Source organism: Lepisma saccharinum, chromosome 12 (assembly GCF_977018435.1).
Source record: "Lepisma saccharinum chromosome 12, izLepSacc3.1, whole genome shotgun sequence".
NCBI classification, from domain to species: domain Eukaryota; kingdom Metazoa; phylum Arthropoda; class Insecta; order Zygentoma; family Lepismatidae; genus Lepisma; species Lepisma saccharinum.
Window position 1 is genome coordinate 24818260 of NC_139240.1, and position 23207 is coordinate 24841466.

The window sequence follows — 23207 nt, forward strand, 5'->3', positions numbered from 1 at the left end:
CGACGAGAAAGGGAGAGGGGGAGGGGGAGGCTTATTGTTTCACTTACTGGCTGCAATGAAGTCTTTGTTGAAGGCGCATATTTACTGTTCCGTGCAAAGAAAGGGAAGGATGTTTAGCAAGAAATGGACAGACCAAGATTTGAATCCTGGTTTAGTGAAGTGATTCATAAATTGAAACCAGAGTAATAGCAGCAGACAATGCACTGATTGTATATACAGTATATCACCAATATCAAATCATGCTTTCTTTTTGCTGGTATAACTTGAAGTGCGTGTGTCTTACAGTAACCAAGTTTTTCATAAATGTATTTTTTTATAAACCAAAAACAATAATTTGTCAATATATTCAAGAGGGCCTATCGTTGTTTACTTATATATTTGTTTATTATTATTTTTGCATGCTCGAAATATACACACATGCTCATGGGCGTCCGAAAGGGGGAAAGGGGGGCCGTGGTCACCCCCTGGAAAATGAAAGTCAACCATAAATTATGTATTTCACACGTATAATTTCATTTTAGCCACAATAATACATGTATGTCTTAATTATTGCATTAACACCATAAATTCAAATTTAAGCAATTTTTTTTTACGGAACTACACTCTTTTGGGGGAAAATGTGACTTGTTTGCCCCCTGGGAAAAAAATACCTTCCTTGCCCCTCCCTGGAAAAAATCCTGTGGACGTCCATACACATGCTCTCATGTTTCGAAGATATTTCACATTTATATTAAGTAATGACACATTTTTTAAATAATTTATGCGCCGAAAGTACTTCTAAAATGTTGTTTCAGGAGACAAAAAGAAACAAAAATATATTCCGCTTGTTATGCATGCGGGTTTTGATGTGTTGTGCGGTTGGCAATACTGTGGATTTTCTCAGTGTCTGCGATGTAAGCAGCTCAGCGGTTGAGGCAAGACTGGCAAGGAAGATTCTGAGCTCAGTTCTCGCATGGATTGATACATAAAACCTGCTGCAAACTTAGCCTGATGTGCGGCTTAGATTATCATATCTCCAAGCAAGTAGTATTATTTGCAACAAATAACTTTTACCTTTATACTATTGAGACAGCCTAAAACATGCAACGTGTTAAAAGTAATTATCTTCACAAACTACAATTTCTTCAGTCACACATTATTTTTCTCGATTTCATGAAAACTGAATTTGAGAATCCCCTTTAAAAAACGATGCCTCCCTGATGGCACAGTGGTAGCATTGTTGCCTTGTAATCAAAAGGTCCCACGTTCGATACCCGGTGGAGGCACATAGGGGTTCGGATTCCATTTTACACTGTAGGTTCAGTCCTGATTAGCCTTACTGTGCATAAGGTGGACTTAAAACACAAACTAAACTCCTTAAAAAACTTTTCGTTGAATCAAAAATTTAAACAAGTGAATACATTTTTGTCATTTTGAGGTAAATTAATTTTTTGGGGCTACTTTTGGTTCACATGAATCTGCCTCACACAATAAGTTTATTTTATTGGGTCAAGTACAATAGCCAACCATTGCAATAATTTGATTTTTTAATTTTGATTTGTTGTTTTAAATCCACTTTATGCACAGTAAGGCTAATCGGGATTGGATCCACAGTTTAAAGTGGAATCCGAACCACTATGTGCCTCCACCCCTTGATTACAATGCGAGGACTCTACCACTGCGCCATCGACGGGGCCCTACCAAACCTTGCAATAAGTCACTGGAAAGACATACATACGTGGTTACACAAGAAACTAAAGAATAATTATATTCTTGTGGTATGGAGTCATTGTCATTTAACGAACATTGTTGAATTATTCCATCAGCATTATTGAAAATATAGTCCCATGCTGAACTTATCAACTTAAGAACAGCACATTGATTGCTTAATGAGGCATTTTCCTTGTGTTGCAAAGCAGGTTCAGTTTTTGGAGTATTACAATGTTTTACACAGTCCGTTCGAATAATTTTGTGAATATTGATCTTTTATCAGAGACCACCCCTGAAACCAACACCCGACTCACGTTGATCGTACCTTGACTGAGGTGAAGCTTTACCGCTAGTGTGGATACCCCCCTGACCGTGAGCAGAGCGTTACGGGAGAGTGACCTGAGTGTTGCTTGAGCGTAGATGTGAATCAAACCTTAATGTAACAAAAACAAGAGAGCACTTAAAAAAAGTGATTAACAAAATGCCCACCACTTACCACTGGTAGCAACAATGAATCACGGAATCCGATAATGACTTTATACCTGCCTCTACACATGACATGTCAAATTTCCTCAGAGTGACATGTGGTGGCAGCAATATGCTGACTGTAGCCTTACTGAGTAGTGCACTCTTAAATAATATTCAAATGAAAAGAACTAATTCTCTACATCAAAATTCAAATTGTATGTGGAAGAAATGCTACAAAGTGTCACAAAGGACTTGTGCAGGCTTGTGGTGATGAACCACTTCGATATCCAACATTGGTTTGCCATACTAATTTGCCAACACTGTGAAAGTTCTGACAAGCACCCAGCAACATTTAGGTGGTGCATCTTGTTGCCTACAACTACAAGGTCATTCTCCTTTGTCACTGTGAACAGTGGGTATTACAGTAACATTCTGGATATGTCCAGTGATATGTCAGAAATGACAAAACTTCTTGATAGACACCCGAGTGTGCTGCACCATAGCCCAAGGAGTCATGGTGCAAATTTAGTGGGCCCACTGGTTGAGCAATGAGGTTCGGAAGTGCTAGAAGATCCACTACAGTGACATCAATGACATAGTGCACATCATAGGCTGGTACTTCAGTCATATATAGAAAAATTAGGGATGAGTCGATATGAAATTTACCAATACCGATACCAATGTTCGACTGATCCCATATAAAATTTTAAATGATCTTCGAAGAATCTAAATGCTTCATTCATCTCCTTAATAAGTGTGTGTTACCACATGACTGCAATCCAAAAGAAGCTGCATATTTAAAGATTTACTTTCAACAAAAGTATGGAGATTGTATGTTTATATCCCATAAAAAATTATAACAAAATGGCAGAATATTGCAATACATTATTAGATATTTATAGATACATTGGATGCAGTAAAATTATCAGTAATTTTATCGATATACCGATATGCCTATATTGGCCAATACCAATAGTGCACCAATTAATCTGTCCCATCCCTAGAAAAAATGTTACTGCTGACAGCATGAGATTATTGAAAGAACTATTGGCAATATGTGCTACATTTGGCCAAAGACTATGCAGTAATTTCATCCTCCACAATAATATAAGTAGTCAGTTACGAGCATGTAATAACTTTCTTTAAAATGATCCTCACATATTTCACAATAGACAACTTTCTCTGGCACTGTGCAGAAATCTCAAGAAAAATGGCTAGTCGAAAATACATTCGCAGGTTCAAAAATATCCGTTTAATAAGTGATTGATCTGATTTATTTTACTTCACTTTCCTGTGGCTGATTGCGAAGATGGGGATGAATGATGATATGATGACATTGATGCCGATGACTAGGCCTAGGCCGATGTGCTAACCACTCTGCCACGGGGGGCAGCTATTCATATAATAGATGTGTTAATAGGATAAGAAAGAGCATGGGCTGGTTGACACATTAATTGGTTAATAACTTCTGTGGTTCATTGTGTACTCCTTCAGCATTACACAAATTGTGGCCACAGGAGGATCCTTATCATGGACAAAAAAATCTTCATGATTGAAGTGTCTTACAATCGTCAAAACGACCGTGTTTATGCTTCGACATCCCAGGAAGCTCGTGAAAACACGCGACAGATCCTCAGAGGCCATCATCCTGCCTCAGTGATGGTTTGGGGGTGGGGTCCGTAAGATGGCACAACAAATGACCTCCACTTCTGTGAACATGGTGTGAAAACATCTGAAAAAATGTACGAAGCGACAGTGTTGGAGCCACTTGTGAAATCGTTGACCCACACCATGTTCAACAATCAGCCGTGGAGCTTCCAGCAGGACTCGGCACCGGCCCACATGGCAAACACCACACAAGAGTGGCTTCAGAGGAATGTGCCCAATTTCATTGCTCCGGCTGATTGGCCCTCCAGCAGCCCCGACCTCAGCCCATTGGACTACAGGTTGTGGTCCGTTTTGGTGGGCATGGTCTGTAGGAAGAGGCATCCAAACCTTGCAAATCTGAAACGTTCTCTTGTAAAGACAGTGGTGGACTTTACCCTCGAGATCATGCGTGCTGTTGTCGATGACTGTCCTCGGAAACTTCGGGCCTGTGTGAAGGCCAGAGGTGGCCATTTTGAACAGTGATTGGTGCTCTGTGTTGACAAGACTTGTATCTTTGTAATAGGGATGTACCGAAGCCGATTACCGATGTTCGAATATCGGCCGAAATTGACACATCGGCTTCGGCATCGGCATCGGCAAAAGTCCGATATTTAAACCGGTACCGATTATACTAGAGTTTTACCTTGAAATAAGTTTTATATTTCAATTTTGTAAGATTTATTGAAAATTAGGTTAAATTGAGTTAAATCCGAGACTGTGCTTATAATGTTCACATAAAAAACAGAAAACCAACTAAAGTACAGTACCGGTTGATGAACGTATTCACAAACACATACCGACTTGCTTCCGGCAGCTTCTGTGTACAGTTGTTCTTTCCATTTTATTATGATTAATGTGTTTTAGGTTGGACAATCATCAAATGCTAAGCCAAATTATATTTGCACCAACAACTAAAATATATTTATCATTTTTTGAATGATATAATCTAATTTTAACATACATTGCAACAGCACGTACGCCGTAAGACGAAAAAGGTTAATACACAGGTTATAAAATGAAGTATGAACCTGTGTATGTAACCAGTGTTACTAACTCGAGTCAAGTTGTCATTCGTGCCAGATAAAGTGTAATATCGGCCCTCTTCTTGGTGTGTGCGGGATCCCGAAAAGTTGGGATCGGGAAAAAAATTTCCCTTCCGATCTCGACTTGGGGAAATGGCTTCCTGACTTTTCGGGATCCCGAGCAGTCGGAAAATACCGAAAGGTCTTTTACAAATTCGTGAATTCTCGACATATTCGGCATTGAAAATGTCTGGAACTTATCGGAAGTTGTTCGTTTTTAATTATTCCAGATATGCAAAAATAATCACTTAAGGTGAAAATGACGTGTAGAATTCGAGATTTCCCGAGGTTCACAAAATTTCGTACATTTTCCCACTTAGTCAGGAAATAGCGAATTTTTCTCGTCCCGACCAAAAAAAAAAATAATTGTCCGGCACGCCCCTACTCCCCTACTATTCTCACACGCTTCATGTGATCCCTAATCAGCATTCAGTTGTGTGATTCCGAAAAATCTGTTCAGGGACTTCGGAAAATAATTTCCCAACATTTCGGGATCCCGAAGTGTCAGAAATTGTCCAATAATCGAATTAAAAGGGGCTAATTCTCGATGCTTTCTTCACTTTGACTATCGGATGTGAGGGATAGAAATGTTTTGATCGGAATGGCACTAGGACTTTTTTTTTAATCCTGACGTTTGGGTTGGGAAATATTTACAAGTTCCTGGCCAAGTTAGGATATTTTCAGTACGAGAAATGTTCAATTTTTCCCAACACTAGAAGTGCTGCAAAAACTCATGTTTTTAAAGTTGAATCTTACAGAATTGAACTTCCATTACTAAGAACAGGAAGTCCTTTGACTAATAAGAACTGCTTTTGTACTAATGCTAAATCTCTGAAAATACATATGTATGTGTATAATGTGCAAATATAAGTGTTTAAAGGAAATTTATTTTTGTCATTCTCAAAATAACATTCCATTTTCGTTAAATAGTCTTATGTATCGGAATCGGTATCGGTTCCAAAAATAATCGGTGAGTACATCGGCATCGGCAAATTTTCAGCTTCGTCACATCCCTACTTTGTAACATCCAAATATTAATACATTCGCTTGCTTAGTGTGCCTGTAGTTCATTATTAACTTTGTAACAGAATTTATGATATGACTAGGTATATTTCATTCTGAATGTAATTTCAAAAAGTTTACAATGAGGTCCATTTTGCGTACAAAAATGAATGAATGAAAGATTTGATTTATTTTACTTCAGGTTTCTGCCACTTTTGGTTAATTGCAAAGATGAGGATGAATGGTGATACGATAAAGTGGATGAAGAACATCGCAAACACACATGGACGACACAACACAATTCCTACAGAGGATTATACTGGCTAGAGGTTCAAGTGCTAGAGCCTCGTTAGTCTGCAACAATGCAGACCAGAGTCTGCTATGCGTAAGCGAAGTTGTCATTTGGATGTCTTTGGAAAGGGTCACCTCCTACATCCACAAAAATGCATTGCTATTCAAAACATTGAGGAGAATAGAGCAATAAAAAAAACAATCTTATACACAAGAGCCCAGAAACCCACATACCACTTTCACTATGGGTCTTCACGAAAGAATACATGATTCCATTTTTAGTAATAGCAGGTGTAAAAATTTTAATTTTTAAAAATGCATCTATGTATTACCACGCCATGAACAAATGAAGTATGACTTACTTTTACACATGCCACCATTTGTTCAAGTATAAAATTATCTTTACCTTAACACTCGACTTCCTCTTGCGCCCCTTTTCTGCAGACGACAGGTATTCCTTGAGAAAGTCTTCAGATTCATGACACATGCTGTGGAAATCCTGGAAATCTTCTAGCTTGTCTATACACAAACAGCACACAAACTTTGGCAAACTGTCATCCTCTGTAACCTGAGATGGAGAAAATTGAATTCATAAGTAGGGTTGGAGCATGGGTATTTACAAACTGTGTAAGTAAATAATAGGTATTTATGAAAATGTTATTTGCCTACCCCAAAAGTAGATATTTATTATAAATTGCATATTAAATGTCAGACTTCGATACTCCAATTACTTGTGGTTACTTTTGCTATAGATAGGGTTATAGGAAATGGATATCTTAAAATACATAAGAAAATAAACCACCAAGTGAAAAATGTTGGTTTCACTATAAGAAAAATGTGACCCCTTTTGGGTACTAATCTGATATTCCCCGGACAGATTTCTTCATTTTTGCAGAAGAAACTACTTACGGTAATAAGTTCCTGTAGCATCGTCTAACATCTGGAAGGTGTTTTGTGTGATAGCGAAAATTCATGATCTTTGTTGAAAATTAATTCTCCGACAGAGAATAGCCTTTGGCGCATACACTTTCGTACATCATCACGCATCGTGACTGTGTTTTGTTCATGTTCATTGGGTATCCAGTGTTTCGAACTGTCTGTGTTTGCAACAAAAGTTAGAAACATGATGTGTCGTGGATGCGTGATGAAATTTGTACCGGGTGTGGAACATCCAGTGGATTTTTTAATTGAACATGGGATCTTGAAGAAAGGAAAGGAATGTCCAAAATGTGGCCGTGAATGTAAGCTACTCATTTGAAGGAATGGGCTGTGGGTATATGCGTGTTCAAAGAGAGTCCAGGGACGTGGGAAGTTACGGTTTAAGAGTTCCGTGTAGATTTGAACAGAAAACAGATTTTTTCAAATTTAAAAGCTTAAGGCCCATTTGGGGGCAGGTGACTCCGGCCAATTTCTAACATGCTTTTAACAGGGACTCTATAAAGTCAGGTAGCCAGAGCTGAGGCAGGGCCGCGGTAGTGGTAGGTCAATTACCCCAGGGGTGGAGACGGGAATCTGTGGGAAATTTGGACTCAAAAATTTCAAACGAAAATAATTTTTTAGTTCAAATTTCCCACCGATTCCGGGACAGATAGCCCCAAAAATCATTCATGGATAGCCCCACGAATCATTACAATTTTCTTCGTAAAACAAAACAATGTGAAAAACTTTTAAAAAAAATTAGATCAGATGAGCTTCTTTCACGAGTATTTCTTGGGTTCCGAAGGTTGAAACACTGCATAACGAATGAAAATCAACAAAACACAAGCACGACTTGCGAATATCTACGAAGGTGTACGCGCCATATTGTGTCTCAGGCAAGCGAAAAGACTACAAGAAAGAAGTACACGTAATGTGAAAAATTGCAATTACTTTTATTAAAAGAACTTGAATACACCTTAAAGAATGTTCCGCAAAGCAGATAGGTAAGTACGAATGTCAAAAGAAGAAGTTATAGGTGTCCGGCAAATACCAAATTTTTACCCTGGTTTCTATGTCATAGAATCTTACTGATTGATTATTTAATGCATATTTTCTGGAGAATGATTTTTAGCTTCCATAAATTTCTATAGCCCCATGTAGTTGGCTGCACTTTTTGACTAGATTTGACTCTGTTTGCACCGTAGCGTCTAGTTGGTTGTACGGTGCAACACCGAGTCGTCTACTTCATTGATTTGGAGTCAAGTAGTGTATCTGGTGTCTGCACCGGTAATGGTTCCGATTGTTTTATGATTTCGGTAATTATCCGATAATGCCCGAACACCTTTCACTCGTTTATTTAATTAATTTTAGCATTGATACTTACCTATTCAGCATTGCGGAAGATTCTTTAAGGTGAGGTTATGCATTTTTCTATAAAAAGTGTCAACTTTTCATATTACGAGTCATTATTTGTCTTCCTTGTTCTGCTTGTGTAACAGACAATATGGCATGCACTCGTCATAGATCATCGGGCGTCTGCTTGTGTTTTGTCAATTTAGAGTGGGTATGCAGTGTTTCAACCTTCTTAACCAAAAAATACCTACTCTCGTGTTCATTATGTTATCACAAACCATTGACGGATAGCCCCAAAAAAACATTCACAATAGCCCCACAAACCATTGCCGGATAGCCCCAAAAATTATTCACGATAGCCCCACGAACCATGGACGGATAGCCCCAAAAACCATTCATGATAGCCCCACGAACCATTTCCAGCAAGGTTAGGTTAGGTTGGATTAGGTTAGGTAAGCATAGTTAAAAAAAAATCTCGTAAAAAAAAAAAGGCACGTTTGGAAACAATGGCGAGACCGTGTGACTTTCGATGCTCACGCCATCTGCACACACATAATGGAAACAACGGCATAATGATACAGAAAATGCAAGTTCCTTATGTAAAAAGCGATTATTTCTTGTTCTGCAGCATTGGTAAAGTTTTCAGTTTCCACGAAAGAAAATATGGTAACAGTTTCATACATCGGAGACACATTTCTTCAATTATACACAAGAAACTACTTACGGGAATGAGGTTTTCAAAGGTTTACAACGTTCGTAGAGGTATTTTCTTTCATATGGAATATATTTAACCGGGAAATCATGCATTTTTCAAGAGAAATATCACAGCGACGCACAATTGATGTTGCTTTCATTTGCTTGCCCTACAACAACCGGATGCTGTGTGCATTTGATGACGTCAGACCCTGTCAGTGTTTCAACCCCCTTTTTTTTTTAACATGCTTGCCTAACCCAACCAAGCCTAACCTAACCTTTTTGGAAATGGTTTGTGGGGCTATCCGTCAGCTACCCGTGCATAATGTATAATTTCCACCGGTGACGAACATGATAGTAGGTATTTTTCGGTGAAGGTTGAAACACTGCATAACCACAACGTGAGTCAATATGTGCCCACCATACTGGGTGTTCAGGAAGCGAAGAAAGGAATAATAAAAAAAAAAAAGCACTCTGAATGTGAAAAATTGAGTTTGTTTTCATGTAAAAAGCATAATGGCACCTCGAAATATGTTCCACAATACACAATTGGTAAGTACGAACCATGTGAAACACAAAATATGCTATTTTAATATGTCTCCGATCTATGAAACTGTTACCGAAAATACCTCCAAGAACTTCGACAATCCTAAGGAAACTGATTTCAGTAAGTAGTTTCTCCTGTAAATTTGAAGAAATCAGTTCGGGCGATATCGGATATTTACCATGCTTTCTCCTAGCACAAAGACTAATTATCGTAGAATTTTGGAAATCATGGTCACACGAAATTTGAACCTTCCTTAAAGTAATGAGGGTACCATTATAATATGGGGGAAACACCTATGAATCATATATTTCTTTTTTACATTGCTAACGTACTATTTTGGAATGCGGAACATTTCCTAAAGTGGCCGCGGTGGCTCAGTCGGTAACGCGTCTGACTACCATGCTAAAGGTCCCGGGTTCGATCCCCGGCCGGTTCAAATCCGGAAACTTTTCTAACGGTGGAAGCGGCCCCGGCGCCTACCCAGCGTCGAATAACATGGGTACCTGGGGGAAACCCTGGGGGGTAAAGGCGGTCAGGGGCGTGATGCTGATCACATCACCCCCACTCACGACCGGATCAAGAAAGTGTGGGGCGTTACCCCCACACCCCCTATACGCCTTCATGGCGTGGTGCTATGCACAGGGGAACACTTTTCCTAAAGTGAAATAATGCATCTCAATGTCTATTTCTTAGATTTACGAGTACTTACTGTTACTTGTTATTTCGATTCTGTAACACATTATGGCGGGCGATAGCGTACTGGTTCAGGGCACATTGAGGAAGTGTTTTGTCGATTTACGCAGTGTTGTAACCTCGTTCACCATAAAATACCTACTTTCGTGCCCGGATTTGAAATTATGCTAATACGTCGCAAACCATTGACGTTAGCCCCAAAAACCATTCACGTTAGCCCCAAAAACCATTTTCCGTAAGGTTAGGTTAGATTAGGTTAGGTTTAGGCAAGCATAGTTAAAAAAAATTAAAAATACTCGAAACGTCATGTTCTAGTGAAAACACGGTGAGGCTGAAACACTGACTATGGGGTTGCATCATCTTAACACACGGGACATTGTACTCTCATGCAGAAAGCAAATGGTGGCAGCTGAAATAGCGTGTTGGAAAGAGATTTTCACATAAAACGACATGTTTTCGCATTAAAATGTATCAAAACTACATTCACGAACGGTAAATGTTTACTATCCTTCGGACACCTATAACTTCTGAGATTCGTCAATTTTTGACATTTGTACTTAACTATCTGCTTCGCAGATCATTTTTTAATGTGTATTCAAATTTTTTTGATCATTTTTTTTAAAAAAAAAAAGTGTTTTTGTAACTGAAGAACGTACGTTTCCGCAAATGGTTTGTGGGGCTATGCGAGAATGGTGTGTGGGGATACGAACATTTTTTTCGAAATCAATTTTTAACTATTGTGATCCTACCTAACCTAACCTTACCGGAAATGGTTCGTGGGGCTATGCGTGGCGCTATGAAACATTCCCACATCACACAAAACACCTTCCAGATGTTAGACAATACTACAGGAACTTATTACGGTAAGTAGTTTCTTCTGTAGAAATGAAGAAATCAGTCCGAATGATAGTAAACTAGTACCAAGGAAATGTTCCCCGTGCATTTAGCACTGTGCCACAAAGGCAGGGCGCAGTGCCCTGCATATTCCAGATCTCGGGCATTTCGGATGTGATGTGATCAGCAACACACTCTGGCCGCCTTTATTCCAAAGGTTTGCCAAAGGCTAGGTGAGCTCTCAAAATATTGGTAAAGGTATATATTATCCACACTGAAAAAAGCTTCATGAACTAATGAATGAAAAGTGATGCTTACAAATAATAAAATATACTCACAATGAGGGATAGACAATTTAATATTTTCCCTTGAATATCTCGTCTTTGTCCTTCATCTAGGCAGATGTTCAGTTTCGAACTAGTGTTTGTCAAGCAAAGCCGACATAAATTATGGTAATCCTCCCCTATTTCTGTGTGCTTATAAAAATTTCTATTCGGTAATTTGGGTCTCATTTTTTTAAACTAAACTATTACAAAAGTATCATATTCTAACAGTGAAAAATATAAAACAAGGATTGTCTCATGGGAAGTTTGTATACGACGGATCTTCCTTGTCGCACAACAGTGTTGCTACCTTGTGGTCTGACATCAGGAAAGATTTGCCTATGATGTTAGGTTAGGCCTGTTAGTTTAGGTTCCATTAGCATAAATGCAATGAAAAATTATTATTTAGACTAAGGGAACTAAGCATACTTAGCCTTATCTAACAACATAGGCATTTAGTCTAAAATAAAAACCTTTTCCGTGACGTCAAAGTTGCTCAAATGTTGTGAGATAAGTGAGACCCGTATAGAACAGATCCACAGATTCCACAAACATCATCATATGTCAGTTTCTTTCTGCTGTACTTTGTACTTCCGTTGACAGCTGTTAGTGGCCGCGGTGGCTCAGTCGGTAACGCGTCTGACTACCATGCTAAAGGTCCTGGGTTCGATCCCCGGCCGGTTCAAATCCGGGAACTTTTCTAACGTTAGAAGCGGCCCCGGCGCCCACCCAGCGTCGAATAACATGGATACCTGCGGGAAACCCTGGGGGGTAAAGGCGGTCAGGGGCGTGATGATGATCACATCAGCCCCACTCACGACCAGATCAAGAAAGCGTTACCCCCACACCCCCTATACGCCTTCATGGCGTGGTGCCATGCACAGGGGAGCACTTTACATTTTTTTTAGTACTTAGTAGTCTGTGATTCACATTCACTATTTCACCTCAAGTGTATCGATCCGTCCACCACTTTCATCACGAAAGTCGGGGAATGGAACCCATAGACATACTACCGTTCATTGCCAAACCATAGATCCTTACCTCTTGTACAATGCAGAGGTCCGGCTTGTGAGGGTCTATCCTTTTTACTTCCGTTCGTTCTGCTTCGCTCATTCGCGAAAATGAAGTTTCTTTTAAACACCTAACAGTATTCATAGTGTACAAAACACAACACTACACTATACACACACCAACACACGGCACAACAGTAGGTGGAACGCTACGTTCTAGCAGGGTCCTTTGACCTACTTTTGAAATGACTTACGACATTTTCCTATAAGGCTGTCTACCTTTACGATGTTTCCTGTAAGGCAGCGATCGTCTGTCAATGGGCCCTCAGTGTAATCTACTACGACCTAATAGGCTTCTGCTACGACCTGTGTGGGACCCTCCTATGATGTGGCCCCCCTCCTGCGATTTTTTTTTAAACGACCTGTGTGGGACCCTCAGTGTCAAAAACGTACTTTCAAGAACACACGCTCCATTATTGTAACTTTCTAAAACATGGACATGTTTCTACATATATCGTGAGCTTTGTAAACCTAATGTTGCTTTCCTCATGTTTCCATATCGTGACCTTTGTAAACCTAATGTTCGCACCTCTCATTTTTCGGAACATTGTTAGGTTTCCATATCGCGATCTTTGTAAACCTAATGTTCCCCCACCTCTCATTTTCTGTATTGCGAGTTGTAAACCAAATGTGCTTTTTTTTTTTCAAGCAAACAAATGTTGTTTTTTTTGTATTCCCTGGCCCCAAACCCTTTTTTTTTTGGCCCACCATCTGTTGAGAGAGAGGCTGTACTTGGAAAAATTTTCGATTGATGAAAATTGGTTCTATGATGACCTATACTAATTTTTGGTATGGGAGGACAGAGGACACCGAGACTCGATCAACACACTAAACCCGACCTCTCTACGACTACATGTTCGGAAGTTACGAGAGATCAAAGTTTTGGGGGGGTGTGGAAACACCCCCTGCCCTTGAACTCAGGACCACCAAATTTGGCATACATATTCTACATCCCCAACATCGACAAGTGGTGGTGTTTGGGGAGATTTTTCGATTTATTTTTTCTCTATCTTCCACCGTTTTCGAGATATTTTGCACTTTTTAACGCTGGACTTGTAAAATTTTCAGAGGTTGTGCGTGTTACCGCCACCACCTCACAAATTTTGATGCGTTAGAACTGCTCCGTCACCCTCTCGTTCTTCACGTCATAGATGAAGGACTTCTCTGCAATCAGGATGACGCTGCACACGGTGTCGTCGGGCAGTGCATTGTGAAATTTGCACAAGATCTTGAAGTTGGTGCGATCGTTGACCACCACCTACTTCCTCTTCGAAGTATTGATGACGAAAATGGGTCTCTGTGCTTTGAATTCGCTGGACACGTATGGGAATAAAATGGAACCTATCGAAAAACAGCATATTCTTAGTTAATTAATATGGATGAATGAAATGTGTGATAACTAAAGTTTTTCTAGTGTGATAGGAGGGGATAAAAGTTGATTTCGGCATCTGAAAGAAAAAGAAAATTAGTGCGATCGTTCAACCACATGGGAATTGACTATCATTATTTATCCTCGTCGTTGCGATGTAAAGAGGAGGACATATTTTCATGTGAGTTTTCGTATTGTGAATTAAAGAAAAAAATTACTTGTCACGGTTTTTTTTTATGTTATCTGTAAAAAGCATGGACTGACGAGAGTGGGAGTCGTGTCGGAAATAAAGCTTCTTCTCCTCTGTTTTTTTATTATTATTACATATTTTTCTCTGGCAAGAGAATCTCAGTTTGGACAATATAGACAGTGGAAAACTCGTCAGTAGTGTAAAAGTATCGTTTCAAAATAGTACTTAGTAGGTATCCTCTTTTTTTATCAATTGAATATCACTTTTTGACATATTTTGACAATTTTTTGTCAACGTTTTAGCGTTTAGCGATGTTTTTAGTACAATTTTCAATGCATTATTTTTTTTCCAACTCGTACTTGGTAGGTATGCATTTGTAGCCTTTTTTTTATCAATTGAATATCAGTTTTTGACATATTTTGACAATTTTTTTGTCGATGTTTTAGCGTTTAGCGATGTTTTAGTAAAATTTCCCTTTTTTTCCCACACACACTTGGTAGGTATATCATGATTTTACGTGATATAACTTAACCTATTTATTTTATTACGTGCTAAACTACACGAGAGCCTCTACGTGCTTTGACCTACTTTAGAGTAGGACCATAAAGACAGTTCTGCAACCGAAAGTGAGGCTCGAAGTGAGGCTCGGTGAGGCTCGACTTAATGGTTTGCTCTTGTAAGACATAAGCCTCATTTTCTCGCAGTGTTGCCAACACCTTACTCGAAATAAAATCACCAAGGTTTTTTCCTTGGTCTAACCTATGTTATTGAACTGCGTCGTCACGTCCAAACCCGCATGACTTCCGGACACTATTGGTTATATTCATATGTTTTCTTACGTATAGGTGTACATGATGAATCCCCAAACAGATTTTTCCTAAGTCTTACCGTTTCCAAGATAACCCCACTTCCGGTCGTCATTTTCGATTTCCGAACATAGGTTCTATTCATACTTTTTCTCACGTATAGGTGTACGTGATGAATCCGCAAACAGATTTCTCCTAAGTCTTACCGTTTCCAAGATAACCCCACTTCCGGTCGCCATTTTGGATTTCCGAGCATAGGTTCTATTCATATTTTACTTACATATAGGCGTACGTGATGAATCCGCAAACAGATTTTTCCTAAGTCTTACCGTTTCCAAGATAACCCCACTTCCGGTCGCCATTTTGGATTTCCGAGCATAGGTTCTATTCACATTTTACTCACATATAGGCGTACGTGATGAATCCGCAAACAGATTTTTCCTAAGTCTTACCGTTTCCAAGATAATCCCACTTCCGGTCGCCATTTTGGATTTCCGAGCATAGGTTCTATTCATACTTTTTCTCACGTATAGGTGTACGTGATGAATCCGCAAACAGATTTTCCCTAAGTCTTACCGTTTCCAAGATAATCCCACTTCCGGTCGCCATTTTGGATTTCCGAACATAGGTTCTATTCATACTTTTTCTCACGTATAGGCGTACGTGATGAATCCGCAAACAGATTCTTGCTAAGTCTTACCGTTTCCAAGATAACCCCACTTCCGGTCGCCATTTTGGATTTCCGAACATAGGTTCTATTCATACTTTTTCTCACGTATAGGCGTACGTGATGAATCCGCAAACAGATTTTTCCTAAGTCTTACCGTTTCCAAGATAACCCCACTTCCGGTCGCCATTTTGGATTTCCGAACATAGGTTCTATTCATACTTTTTCTCACGTATAGGTGTACAGTGGGATCCATGAGTATTACCTTGCAAATTGTCCATCACCATGTTCGTGCACTTTATTTGACCCAATAAGAGCTTCAAGAATTAAAAGAAAACTCAAAACAAGCTGTTGACAAGTTCTGCACCAGGACACATAAAAATCCATCGCTTAAAAACACACAGGATGTAAGAGAAAAATTAATGAAAATGGTCATGGACAATTTGCACGGTAATACTCATGGATCCCACTGTACATGATGAATCACCAAACAGATTTTTCCTAAGTCATGAATTGGAGGATTCTATGACAACCTATATTAATTCTCGTAAGAGAACAGAAAACACACACACAAAAAAAAACAATACTGTGGTCACTACAACAAATAGTCTTCTTCAACCCCTATCCACCAAACCAAAAAATCATCATCCTAACTGGAACCATGTAAGTATCTACCATCTGTTATGGCCGCGTGCACCAACGCCGATTATTTCGAAGTTCAGATGAACGAGATCAATTTTAATCCACTCTAAATGAACTTGGTTCAAAGATTTGCATTGCACCAACGAAAAACGACGTTCACGCTATTCCGTTCAACTGATCGGAGATCAATTTGTAAGGCTCTACCTGATTGGTTGGCTTGTAAACCATGTTTAACTCAAACAAGTGACAATCAAGAACCGCATAAGGTAGCGAGGCCCGCGGTCTCATTAAAGTAAAGTTGAAACATGGACGACAAGAAAGTTATTAGGGCGGCAAACTTTTCCGAGTACGAGAGGGGAGTACTGATAAATCTAGTTGACAAATATAAAGATATTGTCGAATGTAAAAAAACTGATGGGACAACGCAAAAGGAGAAGGATAAGGCCTGGGAGTTTCTTTTGCGAGACTTTAATTCCCAAACTGGCGTGAAGAAGAGGGAAGTGAAACAAATAAAAACGTGTTATGAGAATATGAAGAAGAGGGTGAGAAAGTTGCTCGCCGATGAAAAAATGGAAATGTATAAAACAGGAGGAGGTACAGCACCACTAAAGAAGCTGTCTGGTGTTGAAAACAGGATAGTTGCTATGTTAACGCCCCAGATGGTCCCCTTACCAAATGCATTCGATTCTGATGCATTGGATGTCTGTGGTAAGTTTTTTTGTATTTTTCATTTGTTATATATTTGGATTGTATAAATAGCCAGTAACACGTATTGTCCTGAATCTATGCACTGTACGTCCTGTTGAAATGACGAAATTTGGGGCAAGCTTTGACCTATCTTTCCAATACCCTGTAATATCGTAATGTTTCTGTTCTAATTTACCTCCACACAATATCTAGTGCGTACTGTATTGGTGTCACATGTGTTTTCGTTTATTTTGGTGATGGTATGCTCAAATGCATTAACCTAAGGTATGACAGCTGCGAGTGTTTGTGCTCACATATTCAAGAATTTGTAATAACGTATCAAAAAATGTGTGCAGCAAGTTGGATTTACGGTAAAAAGTATTTTGAAACATTACGTTTTCGCAGCAAAGAACCTCATTCATTTGTAGGTAGTTTTACAATGCAAGAGTTGTCACCAATGTACAGTGATATACGGGAGAGACAGCCTTTGAGGCTTACTGCTTATCCTACGAGGGTACCTCCCCATCGCCGTCTTGTAATAAAGGGGTCTCAGGTTCGATATCCGGTGCAGGCACGTGGTAGTGTACAATGTTTTGGATCCCGCTTTAAACTTAAACTGTAGGTCCAGTCCCAGTTAGCCTCTCTGTGCATAAAGTGTACTTAGCAAGCAAGTCAATCAAAGCTTATCCTACGACTTTATTCTGTCCCAGGAGTCTGTGGAGCAAAGGAAGACAAGTCCTTTGTCCGTATTGTACCCCAAGAAAGCTCGACCAGTGAACACGTGATATGGAATAAAATTGCACGGAGGGGGATACTTGACTGTAGCTATCAGATGTCTGCAGCAGGGTGCACTACTTTGCTTTGTCCATTTGCCTTCTCCTCGTCTCTACAGTTATGCGTGTCGTTGCCCCATAAACTCCTTGCTTCTTATAATTTTTGGTAGGGAATGCCTAGCTTTAAAAAGAAAGGGGAATGAAATAAATATCACCCACGTCATAACCTTTATGTAACATTTTTTAGTGTGGAAAGAACTGCGACAGACTAAAGAAGAGATTGGGTAGTCATCGTGAATAACATGCAAACTAAAGTATTGAACAGTAAATCAGGGCTTGTACAAAGTTTCAAAATGAAGAAATGCAGATACCTAGATAGGGCATAGTAATTTTAAGAATTAAGTTCTAAGTTGACTTAATAAGGCCTATGGTATATTTTTCCACCCCCATCCAAAATAAAGTGTTCTTCACTCATCCTTACTATTTTTTTCTGATTTAATGTGCAACAAAAATGAGGGGTGGAGGTTCAAATGTGGGGTACAGTTTTGCATAGAGTGCACATTTATTTCATTTCTGTTGATGCAATCGAATGTGGCAGTCAGAAGCAATCAGACTAGATAGGCATGATGAAATAACAAACAAATATCTGCAAACTGTTGTCTCTTTTGCGGAGAGTGGAAACATCCTTTCAACATTTTCATTAATCATGATTTTGTTTTGGCATTTTTTGTTTCTTTATCTGTTCCATGTTTAAACTGTCTTTATTAAAGCCCGATTGTCATCCTGAAAGTAGAGAAACGCTTAAGTCCAAAATGCCCTCTTTGTAATGACAAGTAAGTTTTGGATCTTGTGTAAGGTGTATCATAAATAATGTGTACACACCCACACAGGTTTGTGTGTGCACACCTCAACAACTTTATAATTAAAATAATTGCAAGCTGCCCCTACACTGTATCCTAGTAACTAGTACAAACCTTTCAAGTGTTAAAAATGCTTGGAAATTGAGATAATGCAGGTGCCTTTTTTCACCATTGTCGCCTTTGTTTGACTTTCCTGAAACCTCAAAATATTCAGACCACATTAAGGTAAACACACACCTTTATTGAATTGTATAATGGGAGGGCCAACACTGAATATCGTGAAGAATTTTCTTTATTTTGGGGACCAATTTTAAACAAAATGTTTCTACCCATTAATTTAAAACATGTAACAATACCATAGTGAGAAATGCAAATACAATAGTTTTACAATAGTATGAATTGTTCACCTATAGTGATATTCTATTCTTTGCAAACTTTTGGTGATAACTGACAGTATTTCCTTTTCATATTTCAGATCCCATAGAACCCTGCGAACTCTTAAGCAGTGGCGTAGAAGTCATTGTTGAAGAGGTTAGTATTAATGAATAGTGTTCGTTTCTCCTACATGATGTAGTGTGTGTCATATTTTTCATGTAGGATTTCCCTCGTTTTAACAAGACACTTATCAAGATAACACTGCAGTGGTGGTGTTTTTTTAAATTGATTTTCTTGCCTTATTAGTGCTGTTTTGTTTCCATGACCAGTGTGAATATATACGAGGGTGGTTCAGCATGCTCCGCCCCTGACATAGAAGGAACCCTCGTAGGAAAACCAAATCACTGTCACTTTTCAACATAGTCCCCTGCAACATTAACACACTTTTCCAATCGGCCTTCCAGTGCTTCAATCCCAGTAGAAAAAGAATATTTTGGTTGGTCCTGCAACCAAGCATTCACAACATCCATAACCTCGGAATCGCTGGCAAAATGTTTTCCACGAAGGTGTTTCTTCATGTTCGGGAACAGGTGGAAGTCACTGGGGGCCAGATCTGAAAAATAAGGGGCATGAGGGACAATTTCGAACCCTGCTGCATGAATTGCAGCCACCGCAACTTGGGAGGTGTGGGCGGGAGCATTGTCACAATGGAACAACAAACCACGGGCGAACATTCCGCGGCGTTTCTCCTTGATGGCAGTACGTAATTCTTCAATTAGGGTTACAGAATAAACACCTGTGATTGTCTTTCCCTGTTGGAGATGGATTCCTTCTGCATCCCAGAACACAGATGCCATCACTTTGCCCTTTGGTGGCTGAACCTTGAATTTCTTTGGGGGTGGAGAATGGGGGTGTTTCCATTGCATGCTTTGGCGTTTACTTTCGGGATCGAAGTGGTGAACCCACGTTTCATCCATTGTAACAAATCTCTTCAGAAACTTTGGCTTGTCAGCCTTTATTGTCCGCAACAGGTTCTGACTTGTCACACGACGTGTCCTCCTTTGGTTGACCGTCAGCATTCTCGGGACCCAATTGCAGAGATTTTTTTCATTAACAAATGATTATGAATAATTGAATGCACACTGCCAGTTGAGATGCCACATGTGTCTGCTATGTGGCGGACAGTCACTCGCCGGTCTGCAAAAATCATGTCATGCACTTTTGTAATCATTTCTGCTGTGGTCACCGTTGCAGATGAGCCACCACCATGCTCATCTTCACAGGTCTGCCGACCACATTTAAATTCACGGCACCATCTCTTCACTAGATCATATGAAAGGCAAGAGTCTCCAAGAGTTCCCACCATATTTGCATGGATGTCTTTCAGTATTAGATTTTTCTTAAGTTAATATTTTATCACTGCTCGGACCTCAGATTTTTCCATTGTTTCACATGTGGCTACACTTCTTACTGATCATCAACGTGTAACGAAAAGAGAAATTGTTGTAAATTCTTGAAACTTTGTGAATATTAGTCTAAAGAATGAACAATGTTACATATAAAATTACAGGTCTCTACTATCACTGGAAATGGGTCAGGGGCGGAGCATGCTGAACCACCCTCGTACCTAGTCTTACCATAAATACTGTCCCAAAGTTGTAAGTAAATAGACACAAAATGGTGAGAGATATTTTAATATCAGAATAACATGAGGTGCATGGATGCATTATGAACCAAAATCACAAAATAATTATTCGAAATGGCCACCTTTAGCACTGACACACTTCTGAAGTCTTCGTGACCACTCATCAATGGAATTACGCAACACATCAAGTGGGAACTCCGCAGCTGCCTTCTGAAGAGACCGCTTTAAACTGTCAATATTGGGATGTCTCTTCTTGCAAGCCATCTCCTGAAGCTTGGACCACAATTTGTAGTCCCAACGGTTTAAGTCTGGACTGGCAGAGGGCCAATCTGATGTGGAAATGAAGTCAGGAACATTTGCCTCCAACCACTGCTGGGTGGTGCGTGCTTTGTGTGCTGGGGCAGAGTCCTACTGGAAGCTCCAGTTCTCTCCATGGAAGATGGTGTCGGTAAGATTCTTGCATAGTTTCTCAAGCACTGTCTGCTGGTACACTTTGGCTGAAGTTTTGACCCCCTTTTCACAAAAATGGAGATCCGTTGTGCCCTCGTAGCTCACACCTCACCACACCATGACTGATGCAGGATGGTGACCCCTCTGGATCCTGGGGGCCTTGTCAGCAGCTTCCCGAGAGGATGTGGCATACACCCTGCCATTTTGGGCATTGAAAGTCTCCTCAACACTGAACATTTTTTCATCAGTGAAAAGGATTCGACGGTGCCCATTTGCCGCGTAACGCTGAAGTAACCGCTTTGATTTCCGGAGCCTCTGGAGGTTCAGTTCACTTGTCAAGAGATGTCCTTTGCGTCGTTTGTAGACATGGAGTCCCAGGTCACTGCGTAACGTACGAGACATCAACATTTTTGAAATCTTTAGCTCACGAGCCATCACTGACTGTTTCCGTACAGGATTTCGTCGCACTCGTGCCGCCACTGCTTTCACAAGTTCTGGTGTTCGTACTGTGCGTGGTCTTCCTTGCCGTGGGCGATCTTTAACAGTACCAGTCTCAATAAAGCGCTGGATAGTGCGGTACACAAATTTCTTGGAGATTTTCAGCTTCTGGAGGGTTTTGAAAATCTCCCATGGTGATTTGCCTACCTTGTGCAACGCTACCACGGCCACACGATTTTCGTACTCACCCCATTCCATCTTCAACACTTACAACAGACACCTTTCCACTTGACCAGCTCAACAAGCAATGACTCACGCTTCACGCTACCGCTCTTGCCGTCTCTCGCTTGTACGGGTGGAAGTACAGCCACCCTCAAACGTTGGGACAGTATTTATGGTAAGACTAGGTATATGGGATACATTTGTGGTATATTTTCCATGTTGGATTTAATTATTTATACACCAGATGGTTTGGAATTGTCGTATGGTCAAACTACATGGCACAATTTTAACACTGGCAATTAAAAGCTTAAGCTACTATCAAATGTCTGTCCCACACTGTAGCCATGTGGTCTAACTGGTTCAAGTCTCCTGGGGGAAGCATAACAAGTTGTTGTTTTTTTCCTGAGAATTTGCACTGTGTATGGAACCGGCAGTCAATTGAGGAAATTGGGGAGCTACATATGAATAGTGTAACCTGGTCACGGAAACCTCTGACTGGGGTTTTGTTGTGCTGACCACACATCACCCCGTTAAGTGGATGGATGATCTCCCATCTCTAGTGGAGTGAGACCGCAGTCAGTAGGTAGGCATTGGCCCTCAAGGGCTGTTATGCCATGGGTTTTACCACATGCCATTTTGGAAGTGTAATATGTAAATGTATTTGTTAGCTTGAAAGCAGGCATTCAGAATCATATGAATAGAGCCTTCTCTTATATGCTCTGCCATTTTGAAATTGTAATATCTGTTTGGCTGGAATTACAAAAAAAAAAAAAAAACAATTTGAATTTGGTTATTATTTTTTCAATCATTGGCATTAGATGTAGGTATTTTGTTTACATTATTTTACAGCATATCAAATACGAAAATATTCCCAGTTGCAGTCATGTGAGGCTGCTGGGATCCCAGTAGTGTGGCAGTTGAGCTTCAGAACCAAAATGTTCTATTTTCTTGAAAAATGCAGAATTTCCTTACTCTAGTCATTCTCTACCTTATTCTTTGTAAGATATGGGTAATATATTGATGTATTCTTATCTTTACATTGATGTACAATGCACATCACAATGTTTGTTGCATAACCGCTATTATAATTTTAACCCTTTTGGCATGGAGAATGGATATTTATTTACATTTCCCTCTATTGTGCACAAATTGAGGATTGATAATATAAATAGCTACACACACACACTCATATACGTTCTATTTTTTAGTCCTCATGGAAATGTGGTTGTGTTTCTGCATTGTGTGTCATTGTTTTGCTGAAAACATTAGACATATCAGTTCATAACTCGCCCGCTTGAGGACAGTACAAAAGCTGTTTCTTTGTTCTTTCTATGCTTGTGTATGTAGCACGTGTGTTTTGCATTAATAGTGAACAGTTTGAGATTTTGTATAGTGAAAGAGATTCCAAGTATGTAATATACTGCAAAAAAGGAGGTAATGATGATTTGTGGAAACCTATTTTTACACAATATT

At 39.7% G+C, this 23207-nt stretch overlaps 3 protein-coding genes across 3 annotated transcripts in view; 1 reads left to right on the forward strand and 2 right to left on the reverse strand.

Moving 5' to 3' along the window:
• Positions 1-11883, reverse strand: part of LOC145996271 (uncharacterized) — a 96741-nt gene extending 84858 nt beyond the window's left edge. The window contains exons 1-2 of the mRNA XM_083132698.1: positions 11556-11883; positions 6586-6747 (exon numbers count right to left, since the gene is read on the reverse strand). Of these exons, the coding sequence (XP_082988824.1) occupies positions 6586-6747; positions 11556-11729 (336 nt within the window). The 5' untranslated portion in view covers positions 11730-11883. The remainder of the gene's footprint in view (positions 1-6585; positions 6748-11555) is intronic.
• A 4706-nt stretch (positions 11884-16589) lies between these two features.
• LOC145996272 (myb/SANT-like DNA-binding domain-containing protein 3) lies at positions 16590-19153 on the forward strand. The gene is made up of 2 exons (XM_083132699.1): positions 16590-16992; positions 19080-19153. The coding sequence occupies exons 1-2, from the start codon at positions 16590-16592 to the stop codon at positions 19151-19153; spliced, it is 477 nt and encodes a 158-aa protein (XP_082988825.1).
• A 2029-nt stretch (positions 19154-21182) lies between these two features.
• On the reverse strand, positions 21183-21770 carry LOC145996273 (uncharacterized). The gene has a single exon (XM_083132700.1). The coding sequence runs from the start codon at positions 21768-21770 to the stop codon at positions 21183-21185; it is 588 nt and encodes a 195-aa protein (XP_082988826.1).
• Between the last annotated feature and the right edge of the window lie 1437 nt (positions 21771-23207).